This window comes from Artemia franciscana, chromosome 12 (assembly GCF_032884065.1).
Source record: "Artemia franciscana chromosome 12, ASM3288406v1, whole genome shotgun sequence".
NCBI classification, from domain to species: domain Eukaryota; kingdom Metazoa; phylum Arthropoda; class Branchiopoda; order Anostraca; family Artemiidae; genus Artemia; species Artemia franciscana.
The window spans coordinates 34,640,009-34,665,832 of record NC_088874.1 but is presented as its reverse complement, the minus strand read 5'-3'; the positions used below and the strand labels follow the sequence as shown (position 1 = coordinate 34,665,832).

Sequence of the window (25,824 nt, the reverse complement as noted above, 5' to 3'; positions counted from 1 at the left end):
CATATCTGAAAACCAAGATCTTCCAAGGTGTTCCAAATGCTTTTTTTTGGGGCGGTGTCACCTTTTCGTCAGTGTTGCCTCTTTTAACCATGAAAATAAATAAGGATAACTTATTAGTTGAATTATACGATGCTTTTTGCCCGTAAAAATTCTACCATTGATAACCTGTGGGTTCCTAAAGATAACTGCAGTTTCAAAGAAAAGCTTCACTTTCCTAAACTAGTTTCTCGTGTTTTTAACTTATTTTCGCTGATTTTTTTCTTTCTTTTTTTTTTATTTTGCAACCCCTTACTGCCAAAACTGCTTAACTGCACATAGATATGTTTCATCAAAGTCGATTTCTAAATTTCTTGAAACATCGACGGTTGTGTGAGTTTCCACCTAAACCAATTCAAACAATTGGATGTCATTCCTTTGATACTTTGAAATCTGTGATCCCAAAACCAAAATTTTGGTCAGACTTCTTTCTCCAATTTTTAAGTTTTTTTTTTGGAATCAGAATGTATTAGTCTTTATCTTTTTCGTGCGCTCTTTAATTTTCCTCTTTTAAAGGTTTCGCATCCATTTTCCCCTTATTCAGAGGAATTGTTTGAAGAAACACGATGAGCATCTCCAAAAATACTTTCCTTTATTTTGCCTATGGAAGTAATCTTCTGAAGGAAAGAATTCACATTAACAACCCCAGTGCAAAGATGAAAGCAGTAGCCAGACTATCAGTAAGTAGTTCTTAAATAGTCACTTTGGGCCTCTACATAATGGGAATAACTATAAGTTGTGATTTGTTTTCCTGCACATAGTTTAGGTTTTTGTCAACAATACGTTAGCCGCTCGATTATATTGCAGGGTGACATGTGGCTCTTCAGTGTATATTAACGTCATGGGCGTACCCGGGTATGGGGGAGGGGATAGACCCCCAAATTCCTAAATTTTCCTCAATTTCTAATTCTCTAGTAAAACTTTTTTTTTGTAATTGCCCCCTTACGATTCCCAATCATTCTCTCTCTCCCCCTAAAAAAAATCCTATGTAAAGGCACGACTATGGTATCTTTGGATCATGTTGTATATGTGTGTATTTGTGCTCATTAGAGCTGTTGAAATGAGCTAATGAGGAGTAAAAGCAGACAAAATAATTACAATCTTAATTTAACTTTGTTTACTAAGCTTTTAATTTTATATTTTATCACCTATACGAAAAACAGCTGAGCAATAGATTGTCATGGAGAAGGAGCCTGCATACTTGTGTTGACCTCAGGCGGCTTGATGCTGCAGTGAGTTATTAGTAGCAGTAGTAATAGAACTGTTTCTAGTTTGGCATCATGTGCTTGTTGCTGCTGTAAAAGTCTAAAGCCAACTGCATCATTGGCCCTTTACTGAAAACTATGTGTGTCTCGAACGTCTTCGTAAGAACTAATAAAATCAAACTGAATATTTGATATATAATGATATTAATATCTGAAAGCTTGTGAATTCAAGATTTTATTTCACTGTAATTTTTTTATTTTCAATGTTGTTATAAGTGCAAAAGAAAATATTAGTAACATTATTTTTGTTTCAGTAAAGCGCCAATGACGCAGTAGGCTTTATACTTTGACAGTTAGGGAAAGGGACAGTAGCCAAATTCTTGTTTCTAATGAAAAATCTGTTTCTATATGTTTATTGAAAAGTCTTGGAAAGTTAGGGAGGGGACCAGTAGCCAAACGTTCTTTTGTAGTGATTTTTGTTCATTTAAAACTTGATTTGCGCATTCAGTTTAAGTTTTCCTCGTTTTGAGATTTATTTATTCTAATAATAGTAACTGTTGTATGTTCGTTTGGTTTCATTTACTCTTTATTAGTAATTCCTGGTCGTTTTGAGTTTGAATTATTATAGGTTTAAATTTTTGCTGATCTTAAGTTTGATATGACCTTAACTTTTCTTTGAAAACTTCTTTGTCGGAAAGTTCTTTTTAGTTAATAAATGAAAAATAGCCCCATTAGATTCCTTGTTTTATGTTTTTTCCAAATTTAATGGTTGCTTTTCTGACAATATACCCTATGACAATATACCCCTGACGGTCCCATATAAAACCCTAATAATATATCTTTTGAATCTTGTGACATACATCTTTGTTAAAACGGATTATCTACTTTCTTGGCTTCATGAAATCTAGATTCGCCTGTGTGGTTATTTCAATATTGGATACAGACATTATTTGAAACGATTTACAAATGTGAATAACAATGGAAGGGAAATGGTAATCTTATTTATAGAAATGCGATGCATATTATAAAGTAAGAATTCCGTTGTTTTAGTTATTTCTCTTAGTTATATATCCTAGAATAATATTTGGGACAATACAGGGGTTAGTAGGATTGGTTTGGATTATGGGAAAAGCGACCATAATATTTGAAAAGATCTTAAAATAAAGAATCTAGTTGAACTATTTATTTGTTTAACAAGTTACCTCTAAAAGTAGACAATTCCTAAAATTATACCAAAATATTTTCCCAATTCCGGTAGAGGACATTTAAAACCACATAAAGGTATTAAAATATGAATATTTGCGTTCAAATACGGTTTTTGAATGTTCAGAGCTCTCCTGATCTAAGCCTCCCAAGAGTGCCCGTCAATTAGCAGCACGGGTAGTTCTTAGTCGTGAAGAGACAAATTATGAGAAGAGTTATCCTATAGAGTTACTCATAGAAAGTTTCTTCAGAGGGGCTCTACAATTTACAATTCAGAGGGGCTCCACGGCTCTACAATTCCACTCCTGATCTAAGCCTCCCACAGTGCTAAAGACTCTTGGCCCTTCTTAATAAGAACCGACCCTCTTCAGTATGATATTTCTTATCACTACTCATAATTGTGGGTTCTTTTATGAAATTCATATGGGGATTAGAGGGGAAGGAGCATCATCGGAATGCTCTATTTCTTTGGTTTTTGAAATTAGCGGGACAAAATATGGCCAGTCCTGCAGATGCGTCTTTGTAAGCCACTTAATCATGGCACGTACACATAGAACTAACTTTGGAGGGGGCCAGTGGCAGCAATTTGATAGAAGGGGGGTATAAGTTAGAAAAAAGAGCCAAAACAGGGAAATTGAATAGTATAAGAAAATTCGGGGAAATCGAATGTTGGTTTGGAGGGGGGTTAGGTTCAAACGGTCCTCAACTGTATGCGTGCCTGATTCAGAGCGTTCCCTTCCAATCTTGACAATGCCCCTGAGATAACAACATATTGGCTATAAAAATGAAGTCAAGGATCCTTTGTCCCTTTAATTTTATTCTACAAAACAAATTTTCTAACCATTCTATCAAACGGTAAAAAATGCTTTGTTTACTCTCAGCACAAGGTCTTTTGTAAATAATGCACACAATACTTGCGAAATCCGTTTGTGCAATCTAATAATGATGAAATTGAATTCTTACGAATTTCAGGTTTAGAACGATATAATTAATTATTCTCCTTGTTTCTTCAGAGCGGGAACTATCTTATTAATTCCAGTTCAAATCACAATATATGCATTTCTTTTTGCTACTAAATTAAAAACATAGCAATAATCAACACTAATTACGTTTAGAATACGGTCGTGTAAATATGTATTTATTTCTAAGACGTTGCCCATTTATGCGGCAGCGCAGTTAGGTATCCAAACTCAGCCTCATAAGATTTCATGATTTTTTTTTCCGCCTTGTAACCGCAAGCGTTTTGTCAGCTTAACAAACCAGCCCCTCTTCTCAGGGAAACACACTTTTGCACCTCCCAGGGGCTAATACCCTGCGAAACCTAACTCAAGCCCATGAAAACTGATACGGCCTATTCTTGCACGACCAATCTACTTCAACCACGGATGCTATTAGAGAGTAATGAGCATAATTTAAACGTTTTCTTTTAACCTTTTGAAAAAAAAAACAAGTAGAAGATGTATAGTCTTTCGAAGCAGTTACTGCTCAATTTATTAATCCTGAATTAATTATAACCAGGCCAAAAAAAAATTGGTCTTCCATTTTAGTAGACTTGGCTGAAACAAGTTGATTTTCCAGGGCTACCAGTTAGATTTCAATTATTTCAGTAGTCGTTGGAATGGTGCTGTGACTACAATCACAAAGACACCTACAGATGAAGTTTGGGGAATTGTTTGGGAGATGGATATGGAACACCGTCAGACTTTAAACAGGTAAAGAACACAAATATCTGAGATTTTGAGCGGGCATGTACCCCTCTGTAAACGTGCCTATTCCATGGATATATATTTCTTTCAGTTATGTTTAAGTGTTTGGTTAAAAGAAACTGGCTTCGTTCAATATTTAGTAAATTTGTATAATTAAGTTTTTTTTCAGCTGATCAATTAGAATGAATCGGCGCTCTTCCAAAAAGAGGGGAAGGGGAAGACTTAAGTTTCAGGAGAACTGAAGAATGTTCTTTCTGGCTTATGTTAAAACTATTTCCGTTTCTCCTGTGGAAAATTTCCTCATAGAGAAATTCTGCCACGGGCAATTCTCCTATGGCGAATATCTCCCGCCGAAATTCCCTCCCTCCATGAAAGAATCCCCCAGACAATTCCAACAGCGCTGAAAATTTCTCCCGGAACATATTCACATGTAAAATTGAGTCGTCAAAAAGAAAGTAAGACAAATAAAAAGAATTTTATTTTCTGGCAAATTCCCCCTTGTAAAATTCACCCCCGGAAACTTTCCTCTCAACAGAAAATTTTCCCCGTATAAAATCCCCCCCTGAATAAAATCAGTCCCCCTCGAAAAAGTCTGTATGCGTCCCAATAACTATTACTTTATGTAAACAATGGACAAATTTCATAACCTACAGCTATTTCCCCAGAGGCTGGAGTGACGTAACAATATAATACTTTTTTCTCTCCTTGAAGAGATACTGTTTAAATAGCTAGTGTGTCTTCCCCCTATGAGTCAGACCTTCGAAGTTTGTTCGAACTTCTTAGTTTGAACACCTGGTCCTCCGAGCTTATTTTTACCCGAAAGCTCAGTTGTTAACGGTCAGTTGGCATCTGCAAAAAAAGCTATCGAAAGTCAACTAGCGTCTTAGTTCACTGCTGTTAGGGAAATCACTGGAGGGGCTGTTTCTCTAGGACCTTCTGATCCGGATTACAATAATTAGGCCCAGATTGTCTTAAATCAGTGGTACTGGAATTCATAATAAAGTCAAAAATTGTTTTCTTCTCTGGGTGGTACTTCTTCATCAGGCTCAGACGATATTCCTACAAGGGTTATCAATTTCATTTTACCTACTATTCTTTCACCCTTAACTGACCTTTTTCGAGTTTCAGAAGGCCTTAAAAATGCAGAGATCATAGTTCTTTTTAAAGGTGGTTCCTTGATTGACTTCAAATTACAGATCAATCTCTGTCCTACCAGTATTTAGAAAGATATTCAAAAAGGCTGTGCTATCAGGACTTAATATTTTTCTTGATACGAAACAGTTCCTTCATAAACATTAGTTTGGGTTTCGTAATGGTCATTCACTTGAGCATGCATGTGCTTTGCTCCTTAGTTTCTTTCATTTAACCCTAGACACCAGTTTAACCCCAGTTGCTCTGTTTTAGGATGTAAAGGAGACCTTCGGCTTACTAACGAATGACGTTCTTCTAGGAAAACTTGACCACATTTGAGTGCAACGAACCGCTCACTCATAGTTCCATATCTACCTTTTGAATATGAACATTTTCATTAGCAAGAACCCTCTGAATGATTTTGAAATTGTGTCTGGAATCGTACAAGGGTCCATTCCTGGCCCAATATTTTTTCGATTTTTATTAATGATGTTTTTATGCAGTAAAAATGTCCATTCCAAAATTCTGCTACCGTTTGTGTCACCCAACCCGCGGTGGTGGGCCCAGGTTCCAGTGAAATTCTGATGACAGCTTAGTTGCAGATACTGTTGACAGCACGATATCTTGGGTAGCACTTGATCAAGTATCACTAAGAAATTATTCTTTCTTTAGTTGAGAAAAATCTATCATACTTTATTGTGAACTATTTGGCTCCGAGTTCATGGAATTCTTCTTGATGAGAATTTGTCTTGCTAATTAAACATTAATTCATTAAAAGCTAAAACTGCCAGGATTGAATCTGGGCATCCTACGTAAGTTGAAGCACACATTCCCGGATTTATCCTATGGCTTCTTACCTTCATCTTAAACTAATCATGGTTCTTATTATACTGCTTCTTGGATGTCTTTATTCCAGTCATATTTCCGGAGCATAATGTATCTTCCTGCAAAGGCTAGACTAGATTTAGAGTTTACTAATCCATCTACTATTAAATCCCTTTAAAACCTCCGTCCCGTTTAAGTCCTAGCATGTGATTCCTTTACTCTGCACAACTGTGTGGAACATTTTCAATTGCTTTCCAGCCTCCTTTACTTTCGCCAGTTCGTCCTATTTCTTACGTTGTTCTGACAACATAAGATTCCTTGCCAGGCGTTACTTGCAACGCTGTCTGAATGAAGTGAAGAACTGATTCAGGTTGGAAGAACAACTTCGTCGCAATCTCCGACGCTAACAGTTTGTGGCGCAAAACCCAGTATAAACCTACAAAGATGCCGTAAACTACTGTAGTGTTAAATACAACTCATCGAGGCCCTTCAACGTTGTATGTATTCACAGTGGAGCCTTCGATTCTCACGAGGAAAGGGTAGCAAACAAAGGTGGATTCATTTGGAAATTACTGCTTGCATGGTCGAATTCTATTGCCACCTCCCTAATTTTTAAATGAATTAGTTTGCCTTTATTGATTTAGGAAGTCATTTGCTCTCTTAATAGTCCCACAAAAAATCCGAAACTTGAACTCATGTTTCGCTTTGGATTCATTCAATGTAAACGATGATCAAACCATCAATAGTCGTGATGTTTTTGGATTCAAAGTAGCTGGATAAACTTATCACAAAATCAATTTAGCAGCACAACCACAAATCACTCCAGATAATGTTGAACCACCTTGGTCACAAACCACTTCAGGTGATCTTGAACCACCTTCATATGGCCAACTGTGCTTTTTAGACCCCGTTGAAGAGCACCTTGCACATCCTTTAAATTTTGGGATCTCTCGTAACCTAATGGATCTGTTGGGAAAAAATATAGCGAGATACAAACAACTATGTCAATGGTTATATGAAAATGCGATAAGTAGAGGATGACGTAAATCAACATTCCCGGGGTGGTTGTATCGAAACTATGGTGTCGCCATGACAGCAAAAGAAGCTGACTTTATCTGTGGTTAGAAAAAGAGTGACAATGAGAATCAAGGAGGCACACTCGTGCCTCTATAAAGAGGCGACACACGACAATGTTAAGCGATCTTCGGTTCCAGTGGTCGCAGACGGATGGGGAGGGATGCATTTCGTAGCCCGAGCTCCAACTAAGAAACCTGCAAAATTTCATCCCCCTCCAACTTTTTCTTCATGGGGAAAATCTGGCCGAAAGTTTCGACCTGTCAACCCAAGCCCCCCTTTAACGTTGTCCGATCGGGCTGAAATTCACAAGTTAAGGTCCCCTAGGGCCCAGGAGCTTATCCGCAAAATTTCAGCTTGATCCGATAACTCCTTCCCTGTTTTCCAGAAACCACGCATAGCCACTTAAAATTCATTCACTTTTTTTTTCTAGACGCCTACAGGTCACATCCGACATCGGATCTGGGTGTACGAAGACTCATTCGATGCGGAATTCTCCGAGTAAGTGCCCATGAAAGTTTCGTTGGAAAATCTTAACCCCCCGAAAGTTTCGACCCTCTAACCCCCCTCCACCCCTTTTAACGTTGTCCGATCGGGCTGAAATTCACAAGTTAAGGTCCCCTACGGCCCAGGAGCTTATCCGCGAAATTTCAGTTGGATCCGATAACTCCTTCCCTGTTTTCCAGAAACCACCCATTAGCTATTTAAATTAACGGATTTCTCTCCATAAGAGCCCATGTTAATTTGAAATTTTTAAAAGCTATTGAGAAGTTATATTTACACACATGCAAGTTATTAGCTCAGCTGGTAGAGCGTGAGACTTTCAATCCTCTGGTCAAGGGTTCAAGTCCCTTACGGGCGATTTTTTTTCACAACATCAAAAAAATTTTGATAACACCTGGACAGCTTATCATTTGAGAGATAACAGAATATTAGCTTCTTATGAGCAAAAGAAACATTTCGGTCATTCTATCTATTTTTTTCTATTTTATACAATGATTTAAAAGCGGGGGGGGGGGCGGCAGCCACCCAAGTTCCTCTCCTAATTCCTGTACGAGGAGTACAGGAATTATTAAATTACATCCACCATGGATTGTAGAAAAACGTACAGAAATAATATGAAAAAAACTTCGTTTTCTTAAAGAGTTAAAGAGGCTGCGTCCCAAAGTCGAACCTTAAAACGTACAGGAATTAGAAGAGGCAGTTGGGGGGCTGCCGCCCCCCAAACCCCCAGCTTTTAAAGACTCTTTTGTACAGGTTTTTTTTTGGGGGGGGACTTCATTGTTACTAATTACTAGTTTCGGCGCAATGGTTCTCCTGTCCTCTTGTGTTTAACATTTTTCAAAGTTATTCCATTATTCATTCATTTCAATTTTTTGTTAATTAAAAGAGGGCCTTTCCGAAGCCAAGAGCTGGGGGTTAGCAAAAAAACAAAAAACCTGTACAAAAGAGTCTTTAAAAGCTGGGGGTTTGGGGGGCGGCAGCCCCCCAACTGCCTCTTCTAATTCCTGTACGTTTTAAGGTTCGACTTTGGGACGCAGCCTCTTTAACTCTTTAAGAAAACGAAGTTTTTTTCATATTATCAGTATATAAAAGGCTGCCGCGTGCCGGAGCCGGACGGCGAAGTCTTTCCCCCTGTCTCTTGTTCTTGTTTTTTTCTTTTCTTCCTTTTTTATTATTAATATTTTAAATACAGTATGTTTAAATGTTTAATAGTTTAATGTGTAAAAGTTTTGTTTCATGATCACGTACTTTAAAATCCATGGAGACTTTGTGGGGATTTGTGTTTGTATCAACTGAATGATTTTAGTAGAAATATATCTTTTCTTTTGGGCACGGGGAGGTTTAAGATGACAAAGTCTATTGCAACTTAAAGGTCCCTGTTTCTAACACATACAAAAATCAACCACATACAAATAGTCCCCTCCCCCAATTAACGGCATTGCGCTTATCTATGCTATTGACAAGGAGAGGTTCTGAGTACCTAGTTTGAACCTCCATAAAATAATCATCTGTTTTGATGACACCCCCCCCCCCATTTTCAAATGTACTGTTACCAAGGGTTGACCCTTGTCTACATGGGAATTTGATTAGCTTGACCTACAGAAATATTTACTATACTTACTACGTCGTCGAAAGGATTATTTTCAAACTCTCCCAATTCCGTTAAAATTGAATAAAATATGCCCAGAGGTATAATTGAGTTTCTTACTTAAAACAATCTTCGATGCACGTGCCAAATGATTAGGAAAATTTGAATATGTATAGTTGTGCAACAAGTATTTTTAGAATGATACCATGAGCAACTGCCAAAACAAAGTGAAAAATTGATGTATATGGTGATTAGGTTCACGAGACCAAAGTAATCATTTTCCAAATCATCTAGTTGTAGAGAGCAAAGCAGAATTTCTCATGGAAATTTTTCAGCCAATCAGAAAATATTATGAAATCGGATTTGCTCAAATTATCGCTAGTGTATAATCTCAAACAGCTTATTGAGAATGAATATCCACTCTCCTCCCAAAACTTATCATATTTCATAATATTCATATATATATACATATATATATATATATATATATATATATATATATATATATATATATATATATATATAATATTATAGCTAGTATGCCTCAATATCTACTAGTTCATTGACTCCCATAACTGATTAGTTGTTCTGTTTTTGTTTTAGTTTTTCTTTTTTTTTTGTAAATTGGTTTATTGATAACGATAGATAAAGGTAGTTTAAGTAACGTTGAAGAGACAGTTTAGGGAAATATTAACGTAAGATAAAACTTGTTTCTAGAAAAGAGGCTATTTGGAGTCAAGATGGACCGAAGTTGAAGCCGTTTCAGGGTCAAATTTATAAATAAGCACAGTAATATATATATATATATATATATATATATATATATATATATATATATATATATATATATATATATATATATATATATATTTATATATTTATATATGACGAGACTGGTCAAAAATGAGCGATACACGTGTCAGCATATCAAGAACATTAAAAGGAATTAAAACTAGTAGAATTTACAAAGACATTAAACTGTTTAATATGTACACAAGGGGGGTAAACGAAGAAAAATTGTATAAACAGCAATAAAGAGGCAAACTATTGGGATGAATTATTAATTTTTAGAGGTAATGTAGGGGACAAGTTACTAAGGAATCATAGTCGCCAGCCGAGGAAGAGTCGTAGCTACTCTTTATCATTGATTTTGTTGAGAGTATTTGCTGACAAAGATGATACGTGGAAATAAAATAAAAAATTCTTTCAGACAGGAAGGCGTTCATACCAGTATATATCGACCAATTACCGTTAAAGTTGAAACCAGAGAAGGTGAAACTTACGTATGTCGTTGTTATGAGTTGATTCGACCATTGGAAGAAGATAGACGACCATCTCGAGTCTATAAGGAGGTTATAATAAAAGGTGCTATTCAAAATAGCCTTCCGGATCATTACATTCACAGATTGGAGAAAATTGTTGATAACGCCTATGATGGTGTGGTTGAAATAAGAGAGCAGCTGATTAATCAGCATAAAGTTCGAAGTGCTGCTTGAACAGTTGCCTGTCAACTAAGAAGAAACTTGCAAATTAACTATGTAGCTTTTTTGTTTGGAAACAGATCCCTTAATATCATTTTATTCCTCTCGTTATTTTATTTTTGTATCTTATTTTATTTCCAATATAGGATGAACGTAATTTTCGGCTTTAATTAAAGCAGTTTTCCGTCTATTTGAAGTTAATCGTTTCTGTCCTCATTTTGGTACAAAAAAAAAAAAAATCGACACCCAAAAACGAATTTGTCGGAATTTAATGTATTATGCGAATTCAATAAAGGAATTCGTAGCGTAAAACCCAGCTAAATACTCTCTCATGGTTAAATACATATTCAAACATAGTATTATTAAAGATCACAGCACAAATATAATACAGTGTGGGAAATTTCTATACTCTCAATTAAAGATTCTTTGGGGACACATATCAGTCACAAACCTTTCGTCATGACTCCGCCTTGGCGCGTGCTCAATGACAAATTTTTAGCGCATTGCAATGAGAATATAGGACATCTGTGAAAGCTATTGCTGTGACGCTTTGGTATAATATTTATAACAAAAAGAAAAATCACCAATGCAACAGCACAAACACATAAATAAAAAAAATAAAAAAAAGAGACGGAAGGGGAAAAGAAGACTGTTTTCCTAAATTATTGACTAATATAGACCAGCACTTGAATGAGGCCTTAACCCTACTCATCCATACAATCACATAGGTTAAACAGCATAGCCATACACAATCAACCATAAAGAATAATCCATGGACAAATAATTCAGAGGCAACAACCCAACACAAGGGCTCATCAGGAGAATACACTTGCCTATAGGGTTTCGGCACTTTAAATTCTCTACCCAGTCAAGTGTTGTGCCTACCACAGAATACCTATGGTATCCCCGTGTCAGGCATCACCCCCAGAATATATGCCTATGAAATGCATTAGGCAATCTGCATTAAAGTTGTACCAAGTGGGTCATGGATTTCATCTAAAAAAAATATTTTGAACTGAATTTCACCGTTAATCCAGAGCCACATTATTCTAGATTCAAGTTTCTTTACAACAGAATAAGCAGCGAACATTTGCGAGGATCTGTTCTCTATTGGTTTTTCTGTAGTTGTAACTATCTTAGAGGCTTACGCTGATTTTTTGTTTCTGTTGAGCCGCCATCCGGGTTGCACTGAGAAGAACATCTTTGTCAGACGTTGCAGTTCTGCTTAAAATGATTTTATAAAATATAGAATATGTCTTAAAACTTTTCTGTTTATTCCATCATCTTCACTTAGCTTCGATATAAAAATGACAGTAGTTAAGTTCTTTTACCGTTACATAAATTTATTCTATTTTTATATCCCTTAAATCAATGCAAAGCATATGTTTCATGCTCGAGCCACACCATCGTCACACCTGTGAATAAAAAAGCTAATATTTATGAATACATCCTTGATTTTAGTGCCACACTTATATTACAGGAGGGAAAATTGAAAGGGCAGGAAATTAGTTCGCAGACCCTAATAGTATTACCAACCTGTTCCCAAGTATTGTAAGCTAGTATTAGGCCTGTTTCTATTCTTTTTCTCTGTAAAGAAAGAAAGGGGCCTATTCATAAACAATCAGTATACCAAAACCTGAAGCAAAGCTTTATCACCCCACTATGGCCTATTCACCCCAGTAGACCTAAATTTAAATCACTTTATGAAAGATGACGACAATCAACCACCCAAAATAATAAATAAATGAAAACGACAACAGCAAAAACTGTTTGGGACCTCCATTATCAATCCATCAAACCGATGAAAATTCAAGAATGTAATAATAAAGAAAATAAATAAATAAAGAAAATAATATATATTATTATATATAAATAAAAAAAATTATTATAAAATTATTATAAATAAATAAATAAATAAAATTATTATAAATAAATAAAGAAAATAAATAGTAAAGAAAAATAAATAAATAAAGAAACCAGGAAACTGGTCACCACACAGATAAGAAAGCTGCTGTTCCAAGGCTCTATCCTTTCTAATTTCAAAAATGATTCTACTGCACTTCACTCTGATAGGTCAGTCATAAACATTTACGTTTAGAAGATAAAGATCGCTCAACTTACTAAATTTCGGCTGAGGTAAATTATTGGCGCTTTAGTAATCCATAAATTTAATTAAAACCCCAAGTTTGAAGATAATATCGCTCAGGCATTAGTCTCGCCCAGGGTTGTCACCCCTAGTGATTTATTACTATTGTAGTGTTTTTTATATTGCCTAAACAAAAAGTTACTAAATCAGGACATAAATCACTAGATTATTGAAAAAAATTACGAAGTCAACATAAATTACTAAAATTTAGTGATTCTTTGTTTCGCCTGGTGGCATCCCTGGTCTCGTCCCTGTCTACTGATAGTGAGAATGCAGGGTTTAACCCCGAGCAATCACAAGGCGCATATTTATAGACGCGTCAGTTTCCTTAGCCCCAAGGGGGAAAAACATTTACTGGATAATCTTTTGGATTCAAGTTTTTATCAAATCAAAAAAACAAGGCGGAAAAGGGAAGCGTTTTGTGGAAACAATCCCACGACAGTTTTGCAGAGGTAAGTATGCCAACTTTTGTCAAGTCTTTTTTAATTCCTACATTGCTAGACTCGGAATTCTATAAGCACTTCTTCGGCCTAATCTTATCCCGGGATAACCTAGGGTATGATCCTAATATAAATAGTTAAAAGATTAGATGGCCTCCAAATATTTCCTGATTCTACGTTTTGGTAAAATTACAATGACCCTTAGATGACTCAGTCTGCCAAAGGAAGAATGGAGACTGTTTCTACCCGTAAGATCTAGTTTCTTTACATAAGATACTAGCTTAGCCGTCACGCGGAGCTGCTACCTCAAAAGAAAGGAAATTCCCCAGCGGATAATTACCCCATGCAGAAAACTCCCCCGCGAAAACCCCATTCCTCGCGTATTATTAACGATTGTGTTGTTAAATTTAAAAGTACTTGAAAAATTCCCCTCGCGGAAAATTCTCCACAAGAACCCCTCCCCTCTGCGGCAAAATCCGTGGAAAATTCCCCCGACAATTCCCCTCCTCAGGGGAGTCGAATCCATAAATTGAAAAACACAATAATGTAGCCTACTGAATCGATAAACACGATCATAGAATTTTTTTTACCCTACATTTATATTAATTACCTAATTTATTTATTTTTATTACACATGCAAAGAGTGATACAAAGACATGTAAATCAAAATTATCCCCCCCCCCAGCGAAAAATTCCTCCTCGAAAATTTTCCCCGCGTGTAAAGTAACCCTAGCATTTTTACATTTAAAACTATTTGAAAAATTAGGTGTTGGATACCAAATACGGAGAATTTATTGAAAAAAACAAACAACGGAAGTGTGTAGATGACAGAACTAATAATTAACTAACCTGTTAAACGAATTTTCATAAAGTGCGAGTAATGTAGCCGGAAGGGATTGTCTTGTATTTCTGTTGAGGGGTCTCTAATTTCAGTCAGCGCGAAGTCTTAAGAGGACCTTTGAGTGGAGGGAAAAAAATTTTATGCGCCTAAAATCTTCTGAAGAATGTACCCAACAACTTAAAGTTTATAAGCGATCGGACGAAAAGTTCAGTAATATATAAAGGGTAGACATACGTTCGATTTTATATAGAGATTTATGTAAAGGCGATACTTTAAAAAGGGTGCAATGTGCCAGGAAACAAGTAATCTACGGTAAGAAGACTTTAAGAAAAGACGCAAAATAGTCGCTTAAAATATCACTACTTGGTAATAAAAATCGAATTATATGACCCATTTACTGAGGGGCACATTTTCATAGCAAGCAAACAGTTATTTTCTTGTGCTCTTAATGTCTTGATAAAGGTAGTCTCGAGAGTCAGTACAATAATCTCTGGCACCAGCATAAAAATCACACGAGTAGTAATTTACATTGGTAAGGTCCATCCTTATTTAACTACAAATTACCAGAAGTTCAGGTTTCTTGATTCATGGCTTTCATACTGAGAATAGAAGGACACCTGTTCCAAGCTAGTTTTTAAGTCCTGTAAGTTTGTAAAAAATAGGAAATAGACTTTCCCTTTACAGTCCTAATTCTAAAACAATTGCCTCAATTATTTCTTCTTATGAGCTTAAACAAGTCAATAAACCTGGTTCTTAGACGTCAATCAACCTTGGTTTCGCTCATAGACAGGTAGGACTCCACAACACAGATTAGACACCAATACAGTTATGAAAACTCTTATCTTGCCCATGAGAAGCTTTTGGTACAGAACTCTGAACTTGGAGCCTCCTCCAAGCCCGCGTTCCGATGCGTAGATCGTACTACAACATCATAGGCGGGAACGCAATTTTGTTTTGTTGCATACACAGCTTATATACCAGTACCAGTTTCCTATTACCAATTAGATACCAATACCAGTTTCCTGTCTCCAACCGCTAGCATGGCTACCGCGCACTGTGTCCCAAAAATAAATCGAGTTTTCATAACTGTATATTGGTATCTAAGCTATGCTCCACAACCAACAAAAACTCGAGCGACGGCTACTTCCAATTCCTACAATAATCTAAATTATAACAAAAATGAGAAATTTATATTTATTTTACGTATTCTCTGACTTATCTGTGTTTATTGCAAAAGTTATACCACCTGAGAAGGTTTCTGAAATTTCATACGAAACTATTTTGGCATTTTTCCAAAATTTCAAGACTCTTTTGTCTTTGTCTGCTTTAGCGAATACAAAATCTGGAGTCAACGATGACGGGTCTACACAACCGATATGAAAATGACCCTTTTTAACACCATCAATCTAAAAAAAAAACAAACTTGTAAATGTTTTTTATTCGGATAAATTTTTTTGGAATTCCATGTGTATAGTGATTCAATAGCGTCGAACCGCAGAGAAAAACAGAGTTAACTGGTAAAAAATATTGTGACTCGAAAGCTTTTCCTTATTTTTACTGGCTCCAAATTTCATACGAAAGAACTAACTTGGTTTCGAATAGAATTTGTTCATCTTACGAAACCAATTCCTTTTGTACAATTTCCCAATTAATCAGGTTTTAAAAAGACGGTGTTATTTGTTAATCCACACATAAGGAATAATGCGATTGACTTACAAAAATGCGTCACAAAAATAAAGGAACAGAATGAAAGCACAATTAAGCACAATTCTTAACACGTAAATATAGAACAGTACTCCCTCTTTTTCTATTCGATGGGAAACTTCCATTCGATGAGCATGGTCATTAGATCCCTTAAGTAAAAAAAAACAAAAAAAAAAACAAAAAAAAACAGATCAATAAAAAATTAAAACATGTATACACATATAGGGCTATATCATGTAAAAGAAAATTTAAACCAAATAATATTAGTAAGTTAAAAAAAGGGTCCCTAAAAGCATAATACAAAGGAGGAGAAAAGCGAACATAAAACAAATAACAAGCAGTAAATTAGGTGAATATTTTGCTAATTTTTCCATAATATAGGGGCATTGCCATATCCAGTATTTTGTTCAGGAGGGGGGGGGGGTGGTACAAAAGAATTTTTTTAGTTTTTTTTTTACAAAAAAAAACTTTAAGAAACGTATCAAAAATTTGTTTATATTCATTTTTGATACTTTTTTTTTGCGAGCCAGACAAACATTTCGGGGATTCGAACCCCCTACCCCCCAGATACGGCCTTGTATAGGGGACCAAACTGTCCAATGAGCAAGGCCAACAAGCTTTCTCCACTACAAACGAGAAAATTGCGGCCAACATGGGTATCAAACCTGCCGTTCCTAGCCTCAGGGCCTTTGTAGATATGCCATCTGTTCCCGGACACGAATTACCATTCATCTTTTTTAACTGTTCCCAAATTTATTGTTGAAATACAGGCCTAATTAAATCTTAATCATTCTGTCTTAGACGACATGTTGCCATCCCTAGACCTAACTCTGTATCCTCTGACCCATTCGACTCATTCGCCCTGATATATTCTGACTCCCTATTTTCAAAATTATCTGGCCATGTCTCAACTGGTGGGACATCCCCTCTTACTCCCGTGCTTATTCTGGATTGAACATTTTACTACCCACCAAAACTCTCTAGGGCTATTCACACCATAAGCTCTCTTATTTCCTCATTAATCTACTATAAACGTAAATATATGCATACCTAACGCCTTGAAATAGGAAGCCTCGGCAGAGAAGAAACATATTGCCATCTATAATCGATATGTACTATCTATAGATACATTGCCTGAATAAATACCGCTTAACCGAGGAAAACACAGCAGTACGTGAGCAAGTAATAGCCTACTTCCAGGCATCTCACAAGAATGGCGGTAATCAATATTGGTAATAGAAGCGTCCAAGAATTAACTTTAGTAAATGAAAAATTCTTTACTTATCTCTCTTCCTTAATCTCTCTAATTCTTTAATCTCTCTTTCTTATAAAGTCAATCTGGCTACCCTTGATGAAAGGGGAACAAAAATTTGTTTCACAAATAGTGGTTTGTATATCCCCCACGAAATGCCTTTCCCTCGTCACTTCCCCCTTTGAACTCACGTTCCTTGTTCTGCTTCAACTAAAATACCCCTTTTTTAACACATTGATTTTTGCAAAAAATAAAGATAAAAATTTTTTCCTTATATAAATGAAATGTTAAATAACTAAAAATCCCCCTCTTTTTTTAACATGCTATTTTTGTATGCTATATTTTGCTAATTTCTTGCAGTTTTATATTGATCATTTTTATATGACATGTTTCATTTGAATTAATTTTTAATATTTTTCTGTTCTTTTTTCCGTGTTGGCCTTGGGCAGCTCCGTACTGTGATGGGTTTTTCAAAGTAACAGTAGTAACATCAAAAGTTATTAGCATAAGGGCATCTACAGAATTGTCAAAATACTGTCAAATTGGATTATAGGTACTCGTATGATACAGCCCCTACCGCTAAAGTTGTTCATTCATCAACGCATTATAGAACCGTTTTTTTTTCGTTAGCTTCTTTCGGCTTAGCATGAGACTAGAAAAAAGGAAGTGACAGAATAGATGGAAAATATATAATTTGTGCTATATATTTCGACATTAGGGGGGGGGGGGGGTTGGTGGTGGTAAAGTGTTTGGACGGTGTGAAGTTAGAAAACATTTCTTACTTCATAATATGCAGAATAATCGTACCTAAAACATTAGGCATGCAGACCCGCTGTACTTTATCCGCCCCCAATGTGCAAATATACAGCCCACATTTGTTTCGAAAGTATTACGTTTTTATCATATTTAGGTATATTTCATTAGAACTGAGCATCAGAGAAAAACATATTAGAAGAATATTAGGTAGGGGCTATATCATACGAGTACCGGATTATTTTTTAATGTTCATAAGACAATTTCAGACAATAAAGCAGGAAATCAGGCAAAAATTTGGTACGAAATCCTCTATTTTGATTGCTCAATTAGGTTAAAAATTACTCATGTTATGAAATCAGTGCTTGTAGCCGACATTCTGGAGACAAGATCACAAATCACTATTTTCATAGATCACAATTCCTTTCCATCCTATATTGTATCTAGTTATGTTTGTAATATCGAGAAACAGTCCTATATAGGAGACGTGTTTATTTTTATAAACACGAAAGACGTAAAACCAAGAAACCCCCAGGCCAGTCGGTGCAGCGTGATATGGACTAAATCTGCAAACTTGACGTTTTACGTCCCGAATAGACACAAAAATTAAGAATATTTAGTTTTGGGGTAAAAAGAAGTACTTGTGGAATAAAAAATTAATATTATATTAAAATGCACGCGCAGACGGAGACAGAATTTGGTGAAAGTCAGGAGAAGAGAAATCTTTATTTCCGTAAACGAGGATTTCCGAAGGGACAGGTTCGGTAAACCTACCAATGTTTTGCCTCATCGCTGGGGAGATCGGGTTGAAAATTTCAGAGAAGCCTTGCTAAGGAGGGGGGGGGGAAGAAAACTTCTTATTTAGTGTGGTGCGGAAACTGCTTTTATCGGATCATGATAAAAGAATATGCCCTAGCCGTCCGCTGCCACGTCGGCCGAGGCTTGAAATCCTTTATCTGTGAGGACCGAGTTTGAGTCCCTGTGTCACTGGTTATTTGGTTTGGAATGGGGTCAGTAGTGTGACTTTTTAAGCTCAGTCAAGAATCAACCCAGCTCAAATGGATACCTGGAGAAATCTGAAGGTGGGAGGTTTAACACGGAAAACGTCAGATGATTTGACCCCAACCCCGCGTTGTATTCCCGATCGAAGGCAAAGATTCGGGATATTAGTGCCTCCGCTAAACAGACTTAGTCAGCATGCAAAAAGTTCAAGTGACAAAAGAATATGCGCTATGCTTTGGGCCGCTAGTTTATAAATGAAAATATAGAAATAACGAGGGAAATATAGAAATAATAAATAAAGATATACAAGTAGAGTTAAGGTAATCAAGAGAGTGAAAATAATTACAATTGTCTTGAGGTTTCAACAAGTTCTATTGAAATCATAGAGATTAAAAAATCGTTGATAAAAAGAATCGCACAAACAGAGATGGAAAAGGTTATAGTTAAATCATATTCATAATAGTTTAATTAAAAACAATCCAGAGTTTTTTATGGCTCAAACATTACAGAAGAAAATAAAGTTACTGAAAATCAACACAAGAAAGTTTGAACTTATTTAATAAAGACCAATATGACCATATGAACCTTTGACTATTATTGCTAATTCAAGAAGTCAAAAGCAATTCCAGAAAATTACCAAACGAAAAGGTTCATTCAGTTTTTGAAACACAATTGTAAAAAACATTTGACCTGTTTTTGATTTAAATAATTTAAGTTCTATTCACTTGGCATATGCGTCAGACATTCAAATAAACAAAAAATTTCATTTTGTTAACATCTGATATCGGAAGACAGTATTCAACCATTCGGACCTACACGATCCCATAGTTTCAATGGCTTTGTATAACGTTTTGTCACCATACTAGATTTTGTTTAGAGTTTTTAATAAGTAACAACAAACGTTATTTAAATGTGAACTTATCTCATTTTTTTCCTTCTGTTTTAAACATTTTGTCATATATTTCTGTTATTTTCTGGAATTTTCTTTTCGTTGTTTAGTCTACATTTTCCCAATTTTTTATTATTGTATGCTTCCGGGCATAAATCCGTAATGGTCGAGTTTTTATTAGTAAATGTATTTTTTGTTATCTTCACCCGACCCTTCCATATTTCATTTCACTTTATTCAGCAATAACCATTTTTTTTCATCCATTCTTAGACCTTTCCTCTTCATATTACACCCAATTAGTCCCTTATAAATATTAAAGTTAATATTCATTCCACCTGGAACGCATGCTTTTACTGCAGACAGAGTAGCTACCATTTTAGAATATTGTACCTTTTAGGGTGAAAACGGGACATTTTAATTTCTGGCATGGCACCAAACATTACCTATATGTGGGCTAAACGAAAAATTATCTGATCATAATACCGTAATCTAAGATCCTTGACACGAAGCTGGAAGGGCGGGGAGGTTGGGCCTTTGAAAACAAAACTACATGAAGAAGCAAAATAACTGAATCACTAGTTAATAAGCAAAGGAGGGATAAAGTTTAAAAAAAAGTATTTTCTTAGTTAACTCATTCCTCGAAAAGATCTAACCCACCCCTACCCACCTCATTAAAAAAATAAAGTCAATTAACTGCTTCCATAATCCCCATGACTTGCACAACAGAACTAGATTACTTGTTAAGGGGGAAAGCCACAAAAGATACCTCTTTCATAGTGGGGCCTTCTAAAAGTTGCCAGACCCTGGTCTCCCCTCTCCTACCCCTCAAAATCAAAAACTGAAACTTAGTCCGGGTTGCTAATACAGTCCATGATAAACTTTAAAACTTACTTGAATTCCGACATAACAACGATCGAAGGATTTTTCCTGTGGCCATGGTTGCTCCCAAACTTGCTTTTCAAGATCAATTCCTTTACTATTAGTGATTTTAGACTGTTCCTTAACTGCAGTTGTAAATCCAGACCACAGTTCAGCAGAAAAATGTGGGGCAAAAGGGTATAGAATTATTATTAGGGAGGCTAATGCATTTTCATACTCTGGGGAACTTCTTTTGAGGCTATCTGGAACTTTCTAGAAAAGAACAAGCCAGTTAGAAAGTCATCAAAACTTGAAACAGGTTGAGCTTTATTTTCATTATAGAAATTGATACTTTAAGACTTACGTGGTACTGTGTCCAACTATCAAAATGTATTAGCGCGATTATTTTACTTTACACACAAGTTTTCGAAAATTATGCTTCTTTGCTGCAAATATAATTGCCAATTGCCAATTTTTAATTGGCACAATGCCAAATTGGCAAAATGCCAATTTGCAGATAAAAAAAAACTGGCTCTCATACAGATATGGAAATATCAAAGCTTTTTTTTGTAAAATAAAAAAGCGTAAAAAATGAGCAGCATGAAAAGATTTCTGAAAATGAAACATTAAATAATTATCTCATACAAATAAATTCAAATATTAGATAAGCCTTTCAGAAGCCAATCTGACCAAGTCTACTTTCTACACTTTTTGAAATTTTAGTCCCAAATCACTTCTCTTAATTGTGCATAAGTTGCTGTTAGACAACATACTTCGTAATTTGATTAAATGCCTAAGGTGTTGATTAAAACCAAGTGAATGACAAAATTACTAAACAAGTTCAGTAGATTTTCATATCTTCCCTCTCGATTTTACGGTTAATCACTAGGTTAAGTTATTTGGCCATGCACAGGGTTTTACTCAAATTACTGGTTTTTACCTTTTTGATGCAGCATAGTAGTAAGTGATCTAATTTCGTCAAAGTCTTGGGATGAGGAGAGCAAAGTTGGAGTCGATTTTCCCCATTCAGGCGAAACTTACATTGCAATATGAGCCCTATAGTGCCGTAAAGGCAAAGGTATACTAAAGGAAACTGATCTTTTATCTGGATACTTTTATGTAGGCCTATCTTAGAATTATCTAAGCCTATCTTAGTTTTGAACAGATTTTTGAAGATGCTAAATTTCAGCTTGGGGTGGGGAGCAAACAGGGGTATTGGGGCAGTTGCCCCTTAGACTACTGAGTTTGCAATCTATGTAGGCAATTTTTTTATCAAATTTTTACTAAGACTTTTTCAGGCTTTAGGTTTATTACGTTTTATAAGGTTATTTGTTAAGTTACTTAAGTATTAAGGGTTAATAGGCTATTAGTTTTTCTTTATTAAGACCTGCTGGATAACAAAATCCTGGTAAGTTGTTATTAAGCTATTTGAACAAAACTTCAAGGAATTGATCTACAACCCAAATAGGGTCGAATATAATATGATCTGATGCGCCCAACCCAACTATTTCTTTCAACTCAATAAAAGAATGTAATTTTTTAACTGATTTAAAATACTTAGAATTCATTAACCTCAAATGTGCAATTTGTCATTCACAACGATATAATAAGAAAAAAATGGTAATTAATTTTATTAATAAGCAAACGATTTTCACAGGTAATGATCCCATCGGTTCCCATTGGATGTAACATTATCATATCTACATTGCTTCAATGATTGGTTGGTGAGCCCTAAAATTAGCAATGGGTATACCCAATTTTAAATACCTTTATGGGTACAGAAATTAGGAGGTTGCTGCCCGACTTTAAATCCATAGAGACCCTACCCAGGTACAGTAGCACCAACTTTAGTTTTACGTGGGATAACCTCAGGGAAAGTGGTATTTTGTGCGTTGAGTTAAAGCGTCACTGTCCACCAATGAAAACCACTCTTTGTCTAGTAGAATCAGAATTGTAGGATCCTTCGAGTTCAGATTTGGCACTTCTGGTGAAGTTTCTACAACCAGGATTTAATAAAAATCCTGGGTACTTGATGTATTTTTTTCCATCGTACTGCGAAACTTATTCAAATCTGTACGCGTATTCCCAAAAATATCCGAGTCAATACCATAAGAAAACAAGTTTTTTTATAAGTCAACTTGACAAAATTCGTGCCCATATTAGTATCACGATTAGTATCGTGAACACCGTTCACGATACTAAAACACATGTAGTCGTGTCCAGAGTGAAAGTACACTTTCACGTTTTCACTATGTAACCTTCCCTGCGTTTACTAGCCTTATTCCAGTTACTTTTTGTAGCTTTTGGCGATGAATAGGCAATTAAAATTGTTGAATTGCGTTCAAAACCACTTGAGCTTCAAAGCTCAATAATCTGCAATTGGTCTTTCAAAAGATGGAAAATTCTTGGTATATCTGTCAGCATAAGCTACCAACATTCTTAGTTAGTTTCAAAGATTCTATGGGTCTGCAAGGCCAAAAATTCTTTTTTTTTTAAATTAAAAAAAAATTCTAAAAAAAACTTTGGCGTAAAAATTTCTTTTTACGTCAAAAATTCGTTTTGATGTTGAAACTGCCTCAAATAGAGCGCAATAATTACGCCTATTCAATAAACTATTGTAATTAATTGGAATACGCTCATATGAACAAAGAACTTATCTGACACTCTCATAATTCGACAGTACACAAAAATAAATTGTAAAGGCTTTTGATGAAAAACAATTCTTACTTCTAAGATTTAAAAGAAAAATAAAATATGAATCATGATCACGGGTTCTCCAAAAATTAATATTCTTGCCCGTGACAAGATTTCCAGCAAGACTACCAAAACAAAATTCTGTATGACATATCCCATCTTTAAATATGGCACTTTCCGCAAAGAGTCAAACTAAAGAAGACATGCAATCTTGGAAAATTATGAAATTATTTTGTTTAAAAATATACAGTGATGCCACCAAATATAGCGAAATAACCTCCAATACTCTGCAATAGTTTAATTCAGTCAAATGGACTATATGATAAAAAAAAAAGAAGAAAAAACGAACACAGCACATAAACAGCTTAGCTATTTCCGAAGGGCTTTTAGAGCTTTTTCCGAAATTGGACTCGATAGCCGAAAAAACAAAGTGCATAACATGGCAACGAACTTTCTGCCTGACGTAAGGAGTCAGTCACCCCAAAACCACGAGAAACTAGATGGGTCTACTGGAAGACTAGCAAATGAAATTGCACTTAAATTAAATTGCAAATGAAGTCGCTCTGACATTACAAGGCAGTTAATTAAGAAAATGCAGGTTTCCATTCTACAATTCTTATAGATAACGATAACCGTGATATATGTGACTGTAAACAATAGGCAGTCCAAAAATATTAGAACACTAAGAATAAAAAAGAAATATTTGTAAGCAATTGAGCTTTCAAATCACAGATTTGAAAGCTCAATCACAGACTTTTGTCACAATAAGAAACTACTGTTAATCACTCTAAGGCAAGAACACTTTAGACATGTACCGTTCGTACAAGGTGGAGGGGATAAAAACTTATAAATCAGCAACAATACACACTAGAACGGATAAAACAAAACGTTAAAACAAATAAATTATCTGAAAAGCATGTGAAAATATGAAGGAAATAGTTAAAAGTACGATATTTCAGGGTCTCATGCAAATATAAAGGGAAGAGAAGTGCTATGGGCCCATGCAATCAATCTTCTCTAATATATAGAATCCTTTTCAGTATCCCATAACGTCTTTAAATTTCAAAATAATCCAACAGATCTTATCTATTTAATCTTGTTTTGTAGGTATCTTTTGAATATTTTTACTAATAGGCATGTATTTCACAAGTTTTACCTAACATTGGGATACCATAAAAGAGCATTATGGTAGATGCTCCACCTCGCTGGGTAAGGAAATTAAAGCGTTGAAACTCATTTAGGCAGATGGGATTCCTCTGAGGAGCCCTATTGGGAGGCAATCACCTGGAAATATTTCGTTAGATTTAAAGTGCTTTCCTTTTAAATTTACAACGGCTTACATTTATTGATGACAACTTTTTCGGTCTGGTTATACTGTTCGGTACTAGGTAATTAGATAGATAAGTAAGGTCAAGACCTCGTTCAAGTGCCAGTTTATCTCAATTGCTGGATTACGAAGACAGTTCTTTTCCTCTTCTTTTCTTTCTCTTTTTTTCAAACCACGTAATTACCTCTATCACATTATTATATGAGAAAGCATGATTCACAGTTGTTTTTTCTTCTCTAGTTTATACGTAATTTTTTCATTCGTAGACTTAACAGATTTATAAAACATGTACTCTAGCTATGAACCATTTTACGTTAGGGTCTTCTAGTACGTGCCATTTAACTCAAATGTTAATCTTAATGTTCCAATTTTAACTATAAAAATTAAAATGAACTGTACAACGAAAATGACTGTATACAATAAAAATGGTTCATTACATATGTACTAACAGAGAAACACCGTATACTCAAGAAATAGATGGCATCCCAAACATCGTCATTAAAAATGAAGTTTTTTGTCTTCTTTTTATTATTCTACATACCTAGAATCTAGTCGAGTTGGCAAAGGGAGTTCAGCAATATTTGATCCCCACTGACCCCCCCGCCGGTGTCCATACAAAATTTACGTTGTCTCTGTGGTTGATCCTCCATCCTATGACTTCATGTACACATAACTTTATTCGTATCTAACTAACCTAAATTTCATCAGTAAATGACCAATTCGAAAACTTCATGGACGCCTATAGAGCCTTGAATTAAACCTATTTATTGGACTATCAATGCCAGGAAGAGAATCATAACAGACGTGTATGCTCTTTTTTTATGCATGGGAAGGTGAAAGTGGCGACAGAACCAAGGATTTTTTTTTCTAGAGGGAGGGGGAGTATTCTGAAGTGAAGAAAATATGCATTATAATAAGAGAAGGCTAATTAGGGGGTACACGATTAACTCTCTACCCCCTCACCCATATTAACGCCACTGGTAAAAAAAAGAATAGATATGAAGGTAAATGGATAAAGTAGACACTTATCCTCCCTCCTATTCTGATCAAAGCTTCTACTCTAAACCATCTCCCAAGACATCCAAAGAAATGAAAGCAAAAGGAAATGAAAAAAAGAAATGAAAGCAAAAGGAAATGAAAAAAGAAATGAAAGCAAAAGGAAATG

The 25,824-nt window shown here is 35.4% G+C and overlaps 2 protein-coding genes across 5 annotated transcripts in view; one reads left to right on the top strand and one right to left on the bottom strand.

Moving 5' to 3' along the window:
- The first annotated feature begins 519 nt into the window (after positions 1-519).
- LOC136034028 (gamma-glutamylcyclotransferase-like) lies at positions 520-10,905 on the top strand. The gene is made up of 3 exons (XM_065715088.1): positions 520-716; positions 4,023-4,156; positions 10,483-10,905. Exons 1-3 carry the CDS (start codon positions 603-605, stop codon positions 10,766-10,768), a joined length of 534 nt encoding a protein of 177 aa, XP_065571160.1. The 5' UTR covers positions 520-602; the 3' UTR covers positions 10,769-10,905.
- Positions 10,906-11,955: 1,050 nt separating this feature from the next.
- The window catches only part of LOC136034027 (probable leucine--tRNA ligase, mitochondrial), a 63,378-nt gene continuing 49,509 nt past the window's right edge, over positions 11,956-25,824 (bottom strand). Inside the window, exons 6-8 of one of the 4 annotated variants that reach the window (XM_065715084.1) lie at positions 20,672-20,911; positions 15,427-15,586; positions 11,956-12,168 (exon numbers count right to left, since the gene is read on the bottom strand). In XM_065715084.1, coding sequence (XP_065571156.1) covers positions 12,122-12,168; positions 15,427-15,586; positions 20,672-20,911 — 447 coding nt within the window. In that variant the 3' untranslated portion in view covers positions 11,956-12,121. Of the gene's footprint in view, positions 12,169-15,360; positions 15,587-20,671; positions 20,912-25,824 lie in introns of those variants that run through there. The other 3 variants (XM_065715086.1, XM_065715085.1, XM_065715087.1) reach the window with 3 other exon arrangements.

What these genes read in the sequence shown, in the direction of transcription:
- LOC136034028 (XM_065715088.1), top strand. Translation starts at nt 603, where the DNA reads ATGAGCATCTCCAAAAATACTTTCCTTTATTTTGCCTATGGAAGTAAT. An exon ending in AAGCAGTAGCCAGACTATCA is followed by an intron (nt 717 to 4,022) that starts GTAAGTAGTTCT and finishes TTGATTTTCCAG; the next exon opens with GGCTACCAGTTAGATTTCAA. An exon ending in CACCGTCAGACTTTAAACAG is followed by an intron (nt 4,157 to 10,482) that starts GTAAAGAACACA and finishes AAATTCTTTCAG; the next exon opens with ACAGGAAGGCGTTCATACCA.